Source organism: Chrysoperla carnea, chromosome 1, assembly GCF_905475395.1.
Source record: "Chrysoperla carnea chromosome 1, inChrCarn1.1, whole genome shotgun sequence".
NCBI classification, from domain to species: Eukaryota; Metazoa; Arthropoda; class Insecta; order Neuroptera; family Chrysopidae; genus Chrysoperla; species Chrysoperla carnea.
Genome location: NC_058337.1, coordinates 90,523,986 through 90,542,440, shown reverse-complemented (window position 1 = coordinate 90,542,440; position 18,455 = coordinate 90,523,986). Strand labels below are relative to the sequence as shown.

At 28.4% G+C, this 18,455-nt stretch overlaps 1 protein-coding gene across 1 annotated transcript; it reads right to left on the bottom strand.

Moving 5' to 3' along the window:
- Positions 1-4,392: 4,392 nt before the first annotated feature.
- On the bottom strand, positions 4,393-8,022 carry LOC123304915 (1-acyl-sn-glycerol-3-phosphate acyltransferase delta-like). Its single transcript, XM_044886467.1, has 6 exons — positions 7,750-8,022; positions 6,649-6,821; positions 6,310-6,471; positions 5,550-5,888; positions 4,816-5,035; positions 4,393-4,631 (listed from the first exon to the last, which is right to left on the bottom strand). The coding sequence occupies exons 1-6, from the start codon at positions 7,925-7,927 to the stop codon at positions 4,543-4,545; spliced, it is 1,161 nt and encodes a 386-aa protein (XP_044742402.1). The 5' UTR covers positions 7,928-8,022; the 3' UTR covers positions 4,393-4,542.
- Positions 8,023-18,455: the final 10,433 nt, after the last annotated feature.

Sequence of the window (18,455 nt, the reverse complement as noted above, 5' to 3'; positions counted from 1 at the left end):
ATATAGTAGCATATATAGCATATTCAAAGCAATATTACATTTTTTGGAAGTAGAATTTGTATACATTTAAGTTTCGCAAATGTAATAAGCATTTTTTAATTTCCAAATCGTTTCATATTTGGACAATTTTCTGCTTTTGTTTGCCATAGGCGTATGTTTACTTCAGAGTTGCGACTTGCCAGTGTTACGCTTTAAATACGTAATTAGCATGAGCATGTGTACAAAATTTAATTTTCGAATGTTTAAACAAATGAAATATTTTGTTAAAAAAAATGTATTTTATAAAATTATTCTTAATTTTAATATTTTATCACGAGTTTTTAATCAGATGAAATATTATTTTTTTAAATCTCAAACACATTGTTGCTCTTCCCTACTATTTTTTAAGGGGGATAAAACAAATATATCAATGTACTAATACTAACCCCTAACTTTATTGGCGAAGAGGGGGCATATAAAAATTTAATTAATTGTTTGTTAGTTATTTTATTAAGATACGATATATTTAAAATTGAGTTTGAAAGTTTTTTTTTGTGTTCAGTTAATAAAGATAGAAAAGGAAACTTTTTCAGGATCATTAATGTGTCTGCCTATTTGGCCTCAACTCTCATAGCCTATTCCACCGACTCCGGTTGACAAAAAAAAAATTGAACCCCTCACAGAAAAATTAGAGCGCGACTACGATCGACTTAATTATCATAAGAAAATTGAAAAATTAAATGTTTTAAATTAGTTTGAAGATGTTCCTGTGTATTTAGATCTACTCCATATTCATTTTAATAGTAATTTACCAAAAGTAGTTTGTCTTGATAAAACAAACATGTTTTGTTCTTAAAGATCATGATTAAAGTAAAACAAGTGAAAACAAACAATTGACTGAGTTTATTGTTGAAATACCATGCATAGTCAGTGTTGATTTCTTTATCACATAACACATGTATAGACAGTATGTATAAAATGTATAGACAGTGTCATACATTGCGCACTCATTTGTTTTTTTGACGTCACGTAAATAACAAAAGATATTCACTTTTAAACAAACACACATACAACATACAAATACTATAAAATTTGCACCTAATTATCGCCCTCGTGGGTAAACAGTGATGTTTACAAAAAAATGTTTCAAACAAAAGTTTTTTATTTTTTTATAAGGAACATTTTTTACATTTAAACTTTTGTTCTATCTCTAACGGTTTACAAAATGGGTCCTACGGACCCAAGACCCAATTGACCTATGATGCTCATTTACGAACTTAGCCTCACTTTTTACGTCCTGAGTAAGCTGTAAAAATTTCAGCTCGATATCTTTTTTCGTTTTTGAGTTATCGTGACCACAGACGGACGGACGGACGGACGGACGGACGGCCGGACGGCCGGACGGACGGACAACCGGAAATGGACTAATTAGGTGTTTTTATGAACAGCTATGACAAAATTTTTTTCCTAGCATCATTATTTTTAAGCGTTACAAACTTGGGACTAAACTTAATATACTATGTATATTTCATATATGCATGGTATAAAAACTTTCCAATTACATCTTGTAATATATCAAATTAAAGAGTTCGTTGTGGACAATACAAAATTTTTTTATAAAATGTATAGTTTGGAAAATTTTGATAAAAATTTGGGAAAATTGACCATTAATTCCTTCTATTTTCTCGGAAGCTATTGAATCTAAGAGTTTGGAAAACATGCAGAGTGTAGGTCTTCACTCATAGTTTATAGAGATATAGTGGTATAATTGGAATCAATATTACATTTTTTGGAAGTAGAATTTTATTTCGCAAATGTAATAAAATTTTTTTATTTTCAAATCGTTTCATATTTGGACAATTTTCAGCTTTTGTTTACCATAGGCGTATGTTTACATCAGAGTTGCGAGTTGCCAGTGTTACGCTTTAAATACGTAATTAACATGAGCATGTGTACAAATTATATTCCGATTTTAATTCCGGTTAATTTTGGGGATAATTTATTTAAAACGTTTTCAAAAAATATCATGCGACATATCAAATCTACTTACTTTATCCAAAACTATTAGCTTTAAAATTTCAGAATTACAAAGATTATGTGATTATTCATGGCGGAGCCCTCTCCATGCGACTTCAACGCACACTTGCTTACACTTACAATACATAGGTATTCATAAAATAACCTGACTAGTTCATTTCGACTGTCCGCCTGTCTCCCCGTGAACACGCTAAATCAAAAAAAAAAAAAAATGTCTATTTTTATACCGAAAAAATATATAAGAATCTATGTTTTTGAGATTAAATCCAAAATTTTCATCATTTTAAAAATATAGAAAAAAATTTGAGCTTGTAATTAAAAGATGTTACATATTAGTTTTGGAAAACGGTTGGCTCGTAATTTCTCCCCGACGCGAAAATTTTATGGAGTTCGTAACTCTACAAAATCACTCGCTATTTGTGCTATGGAGGCTATATGTGAACGATATGGAAAAATCGAAGATGTGTGACATTTATCCAGCTTATTGTGAAACTTGTTTCAAATAATACTGACTGGCCATTTAAAAAAAACGTGCAAATTTTCATACGCTTCATAATGATGCATTCTTGCAAATTCAATTTGAATTAATAATATTTAAAATAAATAGTTCATTAATCTTATTACCGCTTTAGTCCAGTAGAGATTTCATTAAAACAGAGTAAGCAGAACTTGGCGCTTTGAAATTTGTGCCCATGGTGGTACGTTTTTTTTAAAATAATATATTCTTACTAAACACAGATCACTCCACAGTCGTATGTCGTTGGTTTGTAAAATATTATGAAATCCTAGGTGTGACATTTTTAGTTAAATTTAACGATACTTTTAATTTTAATAGCTCATATTTTAGAAATTGGTTTTACAGGAGTGAATTACTTTCTAAAATACAACCAATTGTAATTACAACGACAGTTTATGACTTCAGTAATATTTTGTTTAAATTTAACCGTTTAAAACTGAATGAATTTTTTTCGAGCTAGCTAAACCAAATGATTCAGTTGGTTAAAGTGTACTATTTGCCGTACGCGGTATACCTGGGTTTGCGAATTCGATTCCCGCAATCACAACAAAAATTAATTTAAATAACCTTTCAAGGTAAATGAAGAACTGAAATAGTAAGCGAAAAGTCAGTATCACAGTGGGTTTTATTGTCTAAATAGTTTTTCCCACTTGGACAGCATCTACAACTACAACTAACCAATTTCGGAGTAAGAATGTGTACACGATATAGCTGTCTAGTACACATAGATTTTTCCCCAAAATTTATTTAATTCACCCCAACGAAAACCAACATTTTTTTAATGTAAAACATAATTTACCTAACAATAGGATTACATTTGTTTACATTGAATTACAACAGATAAGGCTACGCATATTTTTAGCAAAACATTTTATTGTCTGGCTATTTTATATAATTTTTTCTTTTTTTGACCCTGCTGAGAGACAGAAAAAAAATTAACAAAATAATTAATTATTACATACATTTTGAAAAATAATAAATAATAAAAAATACAAAAGAAAACAAAATACATTGTAGATTTTATTCACTTAAATAAAAACAAAAATATATTAAATACTTTTTTTCAATACAAAAACTATTAAGATATACTCTGGTATATTTGTGTTGCATGAGTGAATATTGGCGAAAAATTTTAACGGTTCTGCGATTTAATAAAAAAATTTTGGCACTAAATCGAACTTTTTTATGAAAATAGTAAAAATTTGTTGTTTTTTTCTTTTTTTATATTTTTAAAGTGTAGGCGTTTGATAATGTGAATTTGTAATTTGGTAAAAAATTTTAACATGTGCACAAGGAAATGCATTTGTTTCATCCGAATTGCCGTTGATTGTCGAAACGCAACTTGCTATGGATACGTCAGACCAGCAATGAGATCAAATTATTACCACATTTATAGTCTTGATTACTGCAACCGGTGTACAAATCTAGTGAAAATATGATTATAATCGAAACAAGAATGCCAATAGAGTTTATGGCTCAATCATTTTATAATAACAAAATTAACGTTGATTGAAATGTTTAAAAATTATCATAAACATCAATCAATCTTTTTAAAAACTGAACGAAACAAAATTATTTCATTCCAAAACCAAAAACTATGCAATGTGTTAAAATTAATTCACATTATCAGGTTAATAATTTTAATAAAAATACTTTTATCAAATTATGTGATTCAGTACATTGTTCGTGTTTTATTTTTGAACAAATAAAAAAGATTAATTTATTAGTTTTATATGTACATATTAATTTTTTTAAAGGCCAATTCATTTATTTACTACTACGAGTTCTAATAATTGATCACTATAATTTTTTGTTTGTTTTTACTACGTAAGTTTTTTTACACTTCATTATTTAAAAAAAATAAAATATAAAAAAAATTGTGCTGTATTATGTATATTTAATGTAAAAAATAAAAATTCTATGTTTATTCGTTTAGTTTTTTAAGCAACAATTCATAATATATGAACAAAAAGTATAACTCAACAAAATATTTTGTCGTCCATAATACTTTATTGTACTTTTTTCTCGGATGTTTTACCATAAGATGAACTTTTACTAACGTCACTCATTCCAACCATCATATTTAGTGACACTACAACTGAAAAATAAAAAAAAAGGTTTATAAATGTCTTAATTCACGAATAAATTTTATAGATCATGGATCGGTATGTTTTTGGTCGTAAAAATTCTGGCCCATTCATTTTATTAGAAAAGGTAGGATGAACATACACAATTATGAGATCGAATCTAAATGTTGTTAACGTAAATTTGATAATACTTACATAATGCAATTATACCAATACCAATTGAAAACCACAATATTTCGCCACTAAATAATAATATTCGTAAATAATTTAATATTGGCACTAGTACAATAACACTCCAACATATAAAATTAATAAGTGGATAGATTCTACGCGGTGGTTTGAGGACATCAACTCGTTCAACACCGGAAGTTGCAAAAAAATCACCAGTTTCTAGAAAACTTTTTCGCAGCTTATCCTAGAACAAAACTTTCTTTCTTAAAATCGAAATTATTTTAATCGGTTATTTACAATAATATCTGGGCGACTAAGCTTCACTCGTTTATTTCTTGATGGCATTACTTATTTAGTAATTTCAGTCAAAACGTTTATTGGGTAACTTAGAACTCTTACCAAAAAATCTATGATATTATTTTGTGTAAAATTATGAATGCCATCTTTATTTTTCATCATAAAGATGGATGTTACGACGTACGACATCCAATTATTATCTTGTTCGATATTGCTTTACAAAAATATAATAAATTTTTTCCGTTCTTTTTTTAAGGATGCTAATTGAAGTTACGTTAAATACTATCTGAATGCGAAATTTATATCAAATTGTTAGAGTTGATCAAGAGATTTATTGAAACGAGAGCATCTAGTTTAAAGTAATAAGATTACTAAAGTTTTCAACTTCCCAGATAATCTTTTTGAATGTAAAAATGTTTTTTCTGCAATAATAACCGATTATTTACAAAAACCTTATTTACCTTTTTTTCGAACATATCATGCATAAATTTATTACAACTTTCCTCATCTTCTGGAACTTGTTCCATTGGTATACGATGCAAGTATAAGTGAACCGTAAATTTTTTGCCATTAATTAAATTCCTAATTGTTGGTTGATATTCATCGTTTGGATCAAATACTAATTCATTGTCTAAAACACTTGGTATTTTACCGCGCATGCTTGGTAAACTTGCATAAAATCCTTTTGTGCGTGGATTTAAATGATACTTTAATTGTGGTAAACCTTTCTCTTTTGCAAATTTTAAGGAAACTTGATGTTTTTCTTCAGTAAATCGTGTACCTTCTGGATATATTAACAACTGAAACAAAAACATAATTGAATTACATTAAAAACCTACAAAATATAAAGCAATTTGATCGATTAGTTACGCATATTAGACAGTTTTAGTTGCTTAAGAAGAAACGATAATTACCGATTGGCAAGTTCTTTTAGCTAGAAGAAGTTTTGGGTCATCATACTTTTCTTTGTTTTTAGACACGGCAAATCATTAGCTTACTCAGGGAATGCGGTAGGATTCAAAACATTAAAAGTTTAAACAATAATAAACGCGATTTTACAGTAGTTTTTTTTTTATTGGATGGTCGTTTAGTGCAATGAAGAAATTAACATGTTATTATTATTTAATTTTGTAATGTTTTTTTTTTATACTTTGCAGCCTAGCTTTAATAGAGATTTAGGAAAACTGGGCATATACAATTAATCAAAAATTTTTAACATACCCAAATTGGATCTGGATGATCAGCAAGTTCTGTTATTTGTTTACTAATTATATCTTTATCTTTGTCAAATGATCTTTCTAAGAAAACAAATTCCGCACATTTCCATGCCCAACCAATCACTGGCACGTATTGTATTGATTTTTTTGCATATGCTTTACAATTCTGAAACAAAAAAAATTACATCATTTATTAAATCAATTTGTAAAGAGAGAAAGTTTGGAACACCATTCATTCCTTCACATTTGGAACATAAGAGAATCTTAGAGTTTTAAGCGATATACATACATCTGAATTTTCTAAAAGAGAATACGGCAATGCAAAAATAGTCAGTTTACTTACACCTAATAATCGAAGTCGTTCACATAATGCCCAACCAACAACCCAATCGATTTCATATGAATGATTCATAATACAGTATGCATGCTCCTTCCCAAAATATTTATCATATTCTCCTTTTTTTACATACACATATAAATCAATATTTGCCCACCATTCACCACAAAATACTATTTCTGTAAAAAAATTAAATTATTGAGAAACTTTTCCAACATTGAAGAAATATCCTTCACTAACCGCCAAAATTTCATTGGAATGATTTTTTTAATGGTAGATATGTTTACTTGAGATTTAAAGTTTGTGTATTTGAATTTGGCGAATTTTACAGTTTAAATATGAATTGAAACGCGCATTATGGAGTTAGTCTAGTAATAATACATTTGTTAGATATTAAATTGAATTGCTTAGTAATTAATCTGCTTACATTTGACAAACAAAGCAACTATATATCGAATAAATTTAATTTTTCTTATTTTGAAGAATAATCTCGGACTTAGGCTCGAAGCCAACCTAGTGTTCCTAAAGTTACATCGAAATGATTACGAATGCGTAAATGACTTATTAAGTGTTGTTGTAAAATGCCTTTTCCACGAGAAAGGAAAACCTACCACAACGATATTAAACCGTTTGTTTAATTATCTATTTGAGTTGACAGTTATTTACGATACAAGTGGGAGAAGAGCATTATTAACGCATACGTGCGAAATTTGTACGAGTGCGTAGAAAGAGTTTGGCATTCGCAGAAGTGCGTTAATAACGCGTTATCGCACGTATATTGTAAAAAACTTTATCTACCTCTCTAAAATGTGAAGCATAAGAAATTCTTATATTACGGACGTAGATAAAATAATTTAATATCAACAGAGAAAAATTTATTTCTAATGAGAAAGGAAAAATCGGTATTATCTATTGTTAAAAATAATTATTTCGCATTTTTCAAAAATACATATTTTTGATTTCCAAGAGTGAGGCTCAAGGCCTCACTGTACCGCCTTAACCATCGCGCGAAAGCTTACGAACCGATTTTTCGACATTCACCGAAAAATCATATTAACTTAAAAAAGAATATAAATTAATATGGAAAATATATTGATAAATACTTACGTGAATAAATTGTATAACATAAATAATAGTTAATTTTCCGATATAAATATTTATTAAATCGAAATAGTGTTAAATATAAAATGACTTGTATTAAATTTACAATAACTCCACTTGCAATCAATGTAATTCCTACACATAGATGTAAAATTCGTGACTGTTTTATTTTTGATAAATCCATTTTTAAAAATTTTTCCGTCTTGTAATAATCATGTATTAATCATTCATTTGCAATCAAACATTAACGCTGGTTTATTTCTTTATTTTTCGAATTAAATAGGTACATTTAATTTTTTGTTCTATAATAATTTCCAATCCCAATTATTTTGAAAATTGATCATCTGTAACAAAGAATTAAAACATAGAATCCGATGTTTAGTTGAAGATTAGTTTTAAAATAATGATAATAATTGTTATAATTTTTTTAAATTTATGCGTATTATGTTTCAAATTTATAATTAATTATATTTTGTTATCATGCTTCGTGCTTAGAATTTTTTTAACTGGTCGCACTACAATCATAAATTAAAAGGAAATATTTACATAGTTTAAATATGGTTAATAAATAAATTAAATTTTGGAGTGAGGAATAATGAAACGTTGTTATTCAGACCGCAAGCGATCAAAAGTTCAAACTGAAAAATTAACGTGAAAAAGGGGACGGAAATCAAAAAAAAAAAATCAAACTCTTGTTTTTGGTTTGTTTTCCCTGGCATAGGATCTTACAACATTAGGAGCTTTGAGTATTTAAATACAGCTAGTTTTTGATGTAATATTTTTTCTATCCAAAAATACGATAATGAATTTACATCGTACTTTTACACTTCAACAATTTCAAAATACTATTTTTAGCATTTCTCTTCTGTATGTATGAATGGGCTGTTGAATAGAAAAGTAGAGTATAAGAGTTTTCAGTCCAAACTAAGTAGAACTAATTTTCAAGACTTTTTCAAAAAAAGCATTTGGATTATATTTTAAATGTAGATTATTTTACGCTTCTAGTCTATTTTATACCTGTATTTCGATATTAAGCGTCAAATAAAACTCTTGAAGAGATGAAAGTTGAGAAAAGCTGATTTTTGGGTTGCCAAAAATTAAAAAAAAGTTTTGGTCTAGGAAATAAAAGGGTATGATTAAGCTTTTTGTAATCTACATGTTTATGAACATTTTATTATAAATGTATTAGTCCCAAAAATTTTTGATTCGTGTAGTGCATAGAGGTTGTGTGAGGTTCCCAATGGATTCTTTATCGTTTATTATAATTCAATGCAGTAATTATATGCATACACTGCAGTTTGAATTTAAAATAAAATACATAATAAAAAATTTATCGATTTCAATAATTATAATATTAAAGTATAACAAGTGAAAACAAACGATTGACTGAGTTAATTGTTGAAATACCATGCATAGTCAGTGTTGATTTCGTTATCACATTACACATACAAACATGTGACACATACATAACTGATAACCAAGTATAGTACATATTATAAAATTTCCGCCTAATTGGCGCCCTCACGGGTAGACAGTGATGTTTACGAAAAAATGTTTCAAACAAAAGTTGTTTAATTTTTGATAAGAAACATTTTTTACATTTAAACTTTTGTTCTATCTCTAACGGTTTACAAGATGGGTTCTACGGACCCAAGACCCAATTGACCTATGATGCTCATTTACGAACTTGACCTCACTATTTACGTCCTGAGTACGCTGTAAAAATTTCAGCTCGATATCTTTTTTCGTTTTTGAGTTATCGTGTCCACAGACGGACGGTTAACCGGAAATGGACTAATTAGATGATTTTATGAACACCTATGACAAAATTTTTTTCCTAGCATCATTATTTTTAAGCGTTACAAACTTGGGACTATACTTAATATACTATGTATATTTCATATATACATGGTATAATAATAGGAACTAATACTTATAAAACGAATAATTGTTAGTTTAATTATAACACAATTACAAAAGTGGTTTGTTTATGTTTTTAAATTGAGGTCAAGGATAAAAAGTCATCGATTTTTAAAATAATCATTTGAAACAATCACATAAAACAATAATTTTCGATATCATGTTTGTTTTGTCTGGAAATAAGTTTGATGTACGCCAAAGAATAAAGATCAACTACTTATGTATAACGTCTGTGTCTGTAACATAGTACAACGTGTGCATATGTCTATTTACTTAAAGATGCTTCGAAGCTTAGTTATTGAAATAAATACCACGATACTCGAAATAAAAGCGTAAAACATGAACCAAGAGCAATTTTTATGCATAAAGTAGATGTTAAAACTTTCAGCAAAAAAAAATAAAGATGGTGTTTTGACATGGCCCTTGAAAAAGTATATACTTCATTTTCTGCATATTCAAAATCTGGTACATTTACTAACAAAAATATACCAGACAAGTTGTAACAGATAGAAGATATCTTAAACTTTATGTTTTTTAAAACCAAAGAAGGTGGTATGAAGTGCATTTTCTTAAAAAAAATTAATTTATAACAAAAAATCATTTTTTTAGCTAAATTCAAAAATTTATAAGAAATAATAATTCACAAATTTTTACTAGTCTGGTTTTTACATAATTTTGAGGTGTTCAATGAGGTGCTGTTTTTGTTATGTTTCTTAGTCTATTTTATTAAGGACGGATCTTTATTTATATAAATAGATGAAATATTAACTTTTTTTTTTGAAATTAAATTTATGGTTTGGCTTTTATTTATAATTAAATCATCTTTGAAAAAAATGAAATGGAATATTAACTTATTTATTTTAAATTAAATTAATTAACATTTGACATTTGAAAATCATTTAACGATTTTCTTTGACTCGTACGGTAATGAATGTTTAATTTTTTTAGTTTTGCTTAACAATAACTCGCATATATTAGATATGTTAATGATTAATTATTGTTACACTTTATTGACGTTAAATTAAACAAATTATTTAATTATTTAGATTATAAATGATCGATCGGCATAGAATGGAAACTACTTAATATATTATTATATTAATTGCCTACTGTGTTATTTATAAATAATCTTATCGATTCAACAAATTTCGAAAATTTATTTATTATAAAATATAAACTAATTAAAAATTTTAAAACATTCCTTTACTTACATATTTCATGAGAATACTTGAGAAATATTATGATATTAAGTAATAATTATAAAATTTTTACTGAAATTATTTTTATCATCGTTCGTTATTACTTTTGTATTAATTTGCATAGACAACTTACATTTCATCTATGTAAAATATTTGATTGTACGAATGAATAATTGTAGATAAATATTTTTCATTTGAAATGTTGAAACAGACAGGCAATGTTGAAGAATAAGTAGTGAGTTATAAAATATGACTTTATTGTGTGATTTCAATTAATAACTTTTTATTGAATCATAAAAGTATATAAATAATAACGTTTTATGGACATCAAATTTATGTGTATGCAATCATTAAATATGATAATAATTTTTTTATGTAACACACCAAGTTTGCTTATTTTCGTGGATTTATTAAATAATGGTCATGTTAAGAAAACATTAGCTTAGAGGAGCACATAAGGGCGCTGCACCTGTCGAGGAAAAATGCATTTTCGATTTTTTGTCATAAGGGCGCACCTGTCAAGGAACAGCTTTTCACGGATAAAAAAAAATTTTTAAAGTTTCCACCAAAATGCTATCTTTCTTTATTTACATGACATAAAAAAGCAAATGATTGTGTTATCAAGACTGTTTATACAATATGGTATTTCAACATTTAGCTCAATCAATTTCTTGTTTTCACTTGTTAAATATAATATTTAAGAGTATCTTTCTTCGCATTTCCTCAGCGTACATCGTAATAAACAAACACATACATATACACCAAACAATATAATACAATACATGTTTACAGACTATACTTGTTCTAAATTAAATTGCACTCTCACGGGTAAACAATGATGATTACGAAAAAATGTTTCAAACAAAAGTTGTTTATTTGTTTTATAAGGAACATTTTTTTCATTTAAACTTTTGTTTTACCTCTAACGGTTTGCAAGAACCAATTAAACTATGTTGCTCTTAACTTATGAGTTCTCTATAAAAATTTCAGCTTGTAAAATATCCCTTTTCCTTATTTTAAGTTATCGTGTTCATAGACGGAAAGACAGGCAATCCAAAATGAACTAATCAGGTGATTTTATGAACACCTATACCAAAATTTTGTTCGTAGCATTAATATTTTTAAGCGTTACAAACTTGTGAATAAACTTAGTATACCTTGATATATTTCATATATTCATGGCATAAAACGAATCTTAATTTTGATTCGAAATTTCGAGCCTTATAAAGTTATTCTAACAAAAGACATGATAAATAAATCGAATTAAAAGGCAATAAAGAGTGTCGTCCTTTTGTCGTTTATGGACGCCCGTTACAACGCGCGTCAGAATCGTTTTGCTTTTATTTTGACATCATTAGTCAAGGAGTATTTTACCAATATTATTTAATCTTCCTTAACTCTTGTTTTATTATAACAGCGCCCTTTTTAAAACATTTCCCCCCGCTAAGTCCACGGGGCCCCAAATTGCGCGGGGTCAGTAGCATTTGATACTCTTGCTATATGGCTAATTCGCTATTACCACCCTTCTCCTGGACGCATATGTATATAGAGGTTGCGCGACGTCGTTGTTCACTTTATTTTTTAGTTATTTGCACTTATACACATGGCGCTAGAATCGATAATAACATTGCCACGCTTTCTTAAATTAACTATATTAGTATAATTACCTAGGTGATATTCACGGGCTTAAAATGAATTCAAATCGCACGATTAACAATTCTGATCTGTCAAATATTCGAAGTTAACTTAATTTATATGTTGTAAGTGATATCAAAACTATAATCCAAAATTTTATGCACATTAAAAAAATTGTTTACCGTTAAAAGTGACGTAAAGAATTAATAATGCTTTCCAAAATTAATGTCTATTAATATTATACTGAATATCAATTTGTACAATTATGCAAATATTACAAGCAAAAACATCAAGTCATAAAAAATGTATGTTTACACACCATTTTACAAATCGAAGAAATCACACCAATCACTCGAAAAACAATATTTACTACGTTTTTAACTGAATTTTTACAAACTGTATAACTTTTTTTTGTAAAACAATACTATTTTATAAATTACTACTTAACACAAGGTCAGAACTTAATTAAATAATTTTAAACATAAAACTAATTTTTAAATTGTAATTAATTACTTTATTAATAAAAATGTAGTAATTCATATAGAAGATAGCTAGTTAAGTGGCGTTTCAACTACGTGTGTAGTGTGTACTACCTATTTTAAATCAAGTGTGTTGTGATGGCATTTTATTAAATAAATAATTTCTAAACTATGCTCCAAAACAAACTAACCAACTAGTCATATTTTTTAATTATAATCACACGAATCAAGTTAGTAATAATACAAAGTACACAAACCAATGTAATTGTGGTGAGATAGAGATTCCTTGTAGAATTTAGTAATAAACATTCGGTAGAAAAAATTTAGGTACAGAATGTATACAATATACTTGGTCAATCATAGTATAAATTTTTTGTATACACTTACATAAACACTGTCAGTTTAAGGGATAGATAAGAACAATTTTTTGTTCATCAGGATACCAAAGTATACAGGAATGGAGAAGTACAGCATAGTTGTACAATAAGAAAATTGAAGTTTTTTTTTGTGGAGAATGTAATCAATACAAGTTTTCCTTCACATCTCCAAAAGTTAAACTAATAATAGAGTTATACTACTAATAGAGGCACAACTACTCTATGGCCAGATTTCCACTAACTAGAGTGAGCCAAAGTGTGAACTAATTCGAATTTCGTTAACAAATTAACTTATCCTTATAATATCTAAATATCATGGTTTTTCGCAATTTTAAAGCTTTTGCACGACTTATAGCCCTCCAAGTTGAGTTCGTAGATTGAAAATTTGTATGCGAGTTTAATACATGCGAAGGGTAAGCATTTGGAGGATCTTAACTTCTCAGCTCTGCACCCCTCTTATATCGAAATATCATGTTTTTCGCGGTTTATTTAAATAAAAAATATTTAATAATACCAAGTATATAATGAGGGGGAAATGTGGCATTAGTGATAGAGCTCTTCTGTTCACGAGTTTTTTATTTTTTTATTCAATAAACAAAAGATTAAAATGGTAGCAATTAAAGCACACAGAACAAAAATGTCTATATTAACAAGAGAATATTAATAATATTTTAACATGTTTAAAGCATGGAAGTAATATAAAGAAGGGCACGGTGTTACATTCAACGATTTCCACATCAAACGGTTAACTACTTCAACTACTTGACAAATGTGTAGTACCAATGTGTCGGGATCCGATACCGTTTAGTATTGGCATTGCATTACATAGACTGAGTGTCCAACGATTTTAAGCGTGCCAACAATTGTGGTAATTGCTTAGGTCAAATTCCTTGTATATTCTTTAAGAAAAAATGTAAAGTGATAAGTATTTTTTTAAGTCATAAAGCGAAAAAGTTCTGTGAAATCACGATCTTTTATGTAAAAAATTTAAAGATATGAACATTTGACATTCAATGTATGTTTTTTTTATGCCCCTATATTTAATATATATTTTTTTGATAAATGCCCCTATATTCTTTTGATAAATGAATTTTTTTTATAAATGTCCCTAGCTGACCTAAGCAATTACCTCAGATGTTGGCACGCGCTTCGCACTGTACGGAGAGATAGGCAATGCTTAGTCTACGAATAACTTTTAAGTCAATGCTTTTTAGCCAATGCTATTACATCTCCTTTTAATAATATCTCCATAGCTTAGAAAAATTTCAGTGCAATCAGTTCGCTAGATCTAGCTCTACTGTATGTATTTGTGATCTGATAATAAAAGTAATATTCTTTTACTAATATAAAAAGTAAATTAATTTTATACTTCTTTTGTAACACATTCTGTAAGTAATTAATGATAATTATTAGAAATAATGTGGTAAGAAAAGTACGAAGTACTAATACTACTTAATTATTGATAGTAGGTGGATATTATTGTAATAACAGTAGTAATTTGATGTTTTATAGATTGTGATAAGAAATACAGCTTGATTGAAATTCGCGTGAAATGTTTGCAGCCTTGAATCAAATAGCAAAATAAATGAATTAAAATCCAAAATTAAAGTTTAAGTTTTCCTTCAGTTTAGAATCACCTTGAAAATCAATTTTTTCTTTTTACCCGGTAACAATGTTGTACAAAATGCCTAACGCTACATTTCATACTGAATGAAATGAGTACGATAAGACAGAATCATTATTTTTAATTAATTATATTCAGGTCCTTTGAATATGGAAGAAAACAAAGAAATCGTTGTGTCGAATATTTCAGCTACCTCCTGATAATACAAATGTAATCTCCTTTCTTTGTGGTGTAGTTACAATAAATCTAATAAATCTTTGAATGTGAAGAATTAAAATATAAGTATATTTCTATATTTCATATTGTGAGATTTGAGACTGCAGTAACGGATTAGCCTTATAGCAAGTGTAGCATATGCTACAGTCCTAAAATAGGTGGCCTCACAGACACAGTTTAAGCAACCCTTTTAATTGGAAGCTTCGATAAAAGGAGTAGGTGCTGGATTAATGAAGGTAAACAAACGACAATAGAAAAGAGGCGACGGTAGATTCACGACAAGTAAAAACAGCTGTTTTTATTGATAGTTCAAGAGGTATGTGATTGGTAGTTCGCACAGAATTTCGCCAGTAAACAAAAAAACGTCGATTTAAGCAAGTTGTCCATCTCTGGTCAATATGTAAGGAAATTATTCATTATAAAATCAATAAAAATACAAACATGATCACATCTTTAAGAATTTAAAGCCCTACCAAGCAATAGCTCGATTTGCTTTGGAGAAATTAGCTAATGAGCCACTTGATCGCTTAGATCTACGTATACATATGCGTCGCGATGTTATCGGTCGCGATCGATCGGTTGCCCATCCCTGTAATAGACAATACCGCTTATTAAATATACTTTTTTTTTTTAAATATGAAATGTGATTGGTTTAGTCCTTTTCTTTGATCCCACAAATTAGTCTTGAATAAGATTATTTTTTTTGGTTCAAAACTGTTTAATGAATAATATATAAACGTGATTTGTGATTTAATACCTTGGGTGGGTAGTATATAAGCACTCTTTTAGAAAATTTTGAGGAAGAATTTGAACGCAAAAATTGTAAAACAAATCTAATGTGGCAGTTGATTTATATTAGTGGCTCTTAACTTTATTTTTGATTGGAATTAACGGATGTGTGAAGGCAATTACTAGAAATTTCCTACTAATGGATTTAAAATTACATTTTATTCTTACAATATTTTTATAATATTTGATCCAATTTTTTTTATGACAAGGTTCAAGAGATTTTTACAGTTTTAATTTTGCACATCATTGTGTTCAAAGTACATAGGTACCGTACTTGAAACGTCAATATGCAAAGTATATAATTAACATTCAAATGACTAATTAAACGCATATAAAGTTTCAAGGACATTTGTTACATTATTCTAGTTTCTAATGTCTATGAAAGTTAGACTTAATGAATGACGCCGGAAATTGATGGTTTGTAAAAACTTTTCAGCTAAAAAAAAAAGATGTTTTAATAGATAGAACGACGTCTCAAATGTACACTGAAAAAAATTCTAGACGAGTTACCATACAGTTAAATATAAAAATTATTATTTTTGTTTGATTCACGCTAATAGCACTTACTCTGTGTATTAAAAATATTTAAAAATCGAAAAGAAATATATAGCGAAGCTAACTTGTCATACGTGAATAAAAAGAAAAATCCATTTAAATTAACGTATAACATTGACGAGCTTAATAAAAATAATTAGATAATATTCCATTTTTATTAAGCGCAAGGATACATTAGTTTCTATTCTGCTTATCAATGAAAAAAAAAATTCAATTAATAAGTAAATACTGAATACAATGTATAGTTTAACTACAAGTCATGTAATCACTTAAAAATTACCGATTAATCAATTTAACGTATATAATAATTCATTTTTTTTCCGTAAAACTAATATCTAATCTAATCATATATTACGTATCAGGGGCGGCTGTACCCTAAGTGCACTTGCACCCTGAACTCCCATATTTTACTAGGTTTAGAAAAAACACAAAATATTTAATACACGATATTACCTAACTATTCAAAGTTAACGGGGTCATGATGGAAAAATCTAAGCTCTTTGCTAAACTATTAAGACGTATTTTTGCTGTAAATATAATTCCTTGTGCGATAGGCTGAAGAGCACGGCCAGAGAGCTAAAACACTCGGAGCGTGAAACAAAGATTTAATAGAAAAGTATGGGATAATTATACTGTTTTCGTACTCCATGCGAGCGAACCGGAGATTATCGAGAGCATCCGAAGTTTTACGAAAGGCGCCGGCCGGCAGACGTTAATTTTTTGTTTGTTTATAGAGTAACGGCAAAGTAGTTTAAAATTAAAAAAAAATAACTAATACGGTTTTTCAATGGGATAATTAGGAGACAAATAGTAGTTTTTTACTAAACATACTTTGAAAAAAAACCTCTTTGAGTGAAGAAAGTTATTACCTCGGAAAACTGCTAAAAACAGGTTTTTATATAATTATTAATCTTGTAGATGTATGATGAAACCGTGAAAACGCAAAGGAAAAACGGGAGTTTACTAACTATAGTGTATAGTATACACACACTTTATGATTTCCCATTTTTTTTTCGTTTTCACGATTTTATAATGTATAAACGAGATTAATGATTATGCAGACGTATAGGGCTACTTTTATCTCACACGGCTTATTTGAAGCACCTATTTTTGCATTTTTATATATAACATAGAAGCTTAAAAGCATAGGAAACGCAATAAGTGAATTATTGGCCGTTAAAAAAGAAACCGAAAAAAAGTACCGTCTTCCCTCTTTGTCTCTCATCCTGACCAAGAGCTTTGTGTATTAAACACGTCTGTGTATTTCATAAAGGTGATATGAGACAGACGAAGGTAGTAGCTATACGTGTTCTTTTTTTAGGTCTGCCTCTATCCCGATCAACTGTTTGTATGGCCACTTTATGGTTCTATGGTATTACTTCTTGTGCTCACTACTGAAAATAAGTTTATTAAATAAATACCAAATTTTCATATAAAGGTGATCGCACATTTCGTTTCAGAAAAAATCGAGGGATTGATTTAATTTATAAAAAAAAAAAGTATCTAGCATAAGTAAATGTCGTATGATTGCAACTTCAAATTCTAAAATATAGTGAGCTATTAAAGGACACACTAAACCATTAATTCCATGACCCACTATCCGCCCCTGTTACGTATACCGCTCGCTGATTGAGAATCACTGAATTACGTTGTCATATAAAATTTATCGATTAATCAAATTCACGTATATAATAATTCACTTTTTTCCCGTATAAGTAATATCTAATCAAATCATATGATACATACATAAAAATTACGTACAACGCTCGCTGATTGAGAATTACGTCTATTGCACATGTGTACCCAAGTTTGTTGTTCACTATTTTACACTAAATAGAAATAGAACAGAATAGTCTTATTACCAACCATACAGTCATACACTCAGTTTACACTGTACTACACCGATTCATAAAATAGC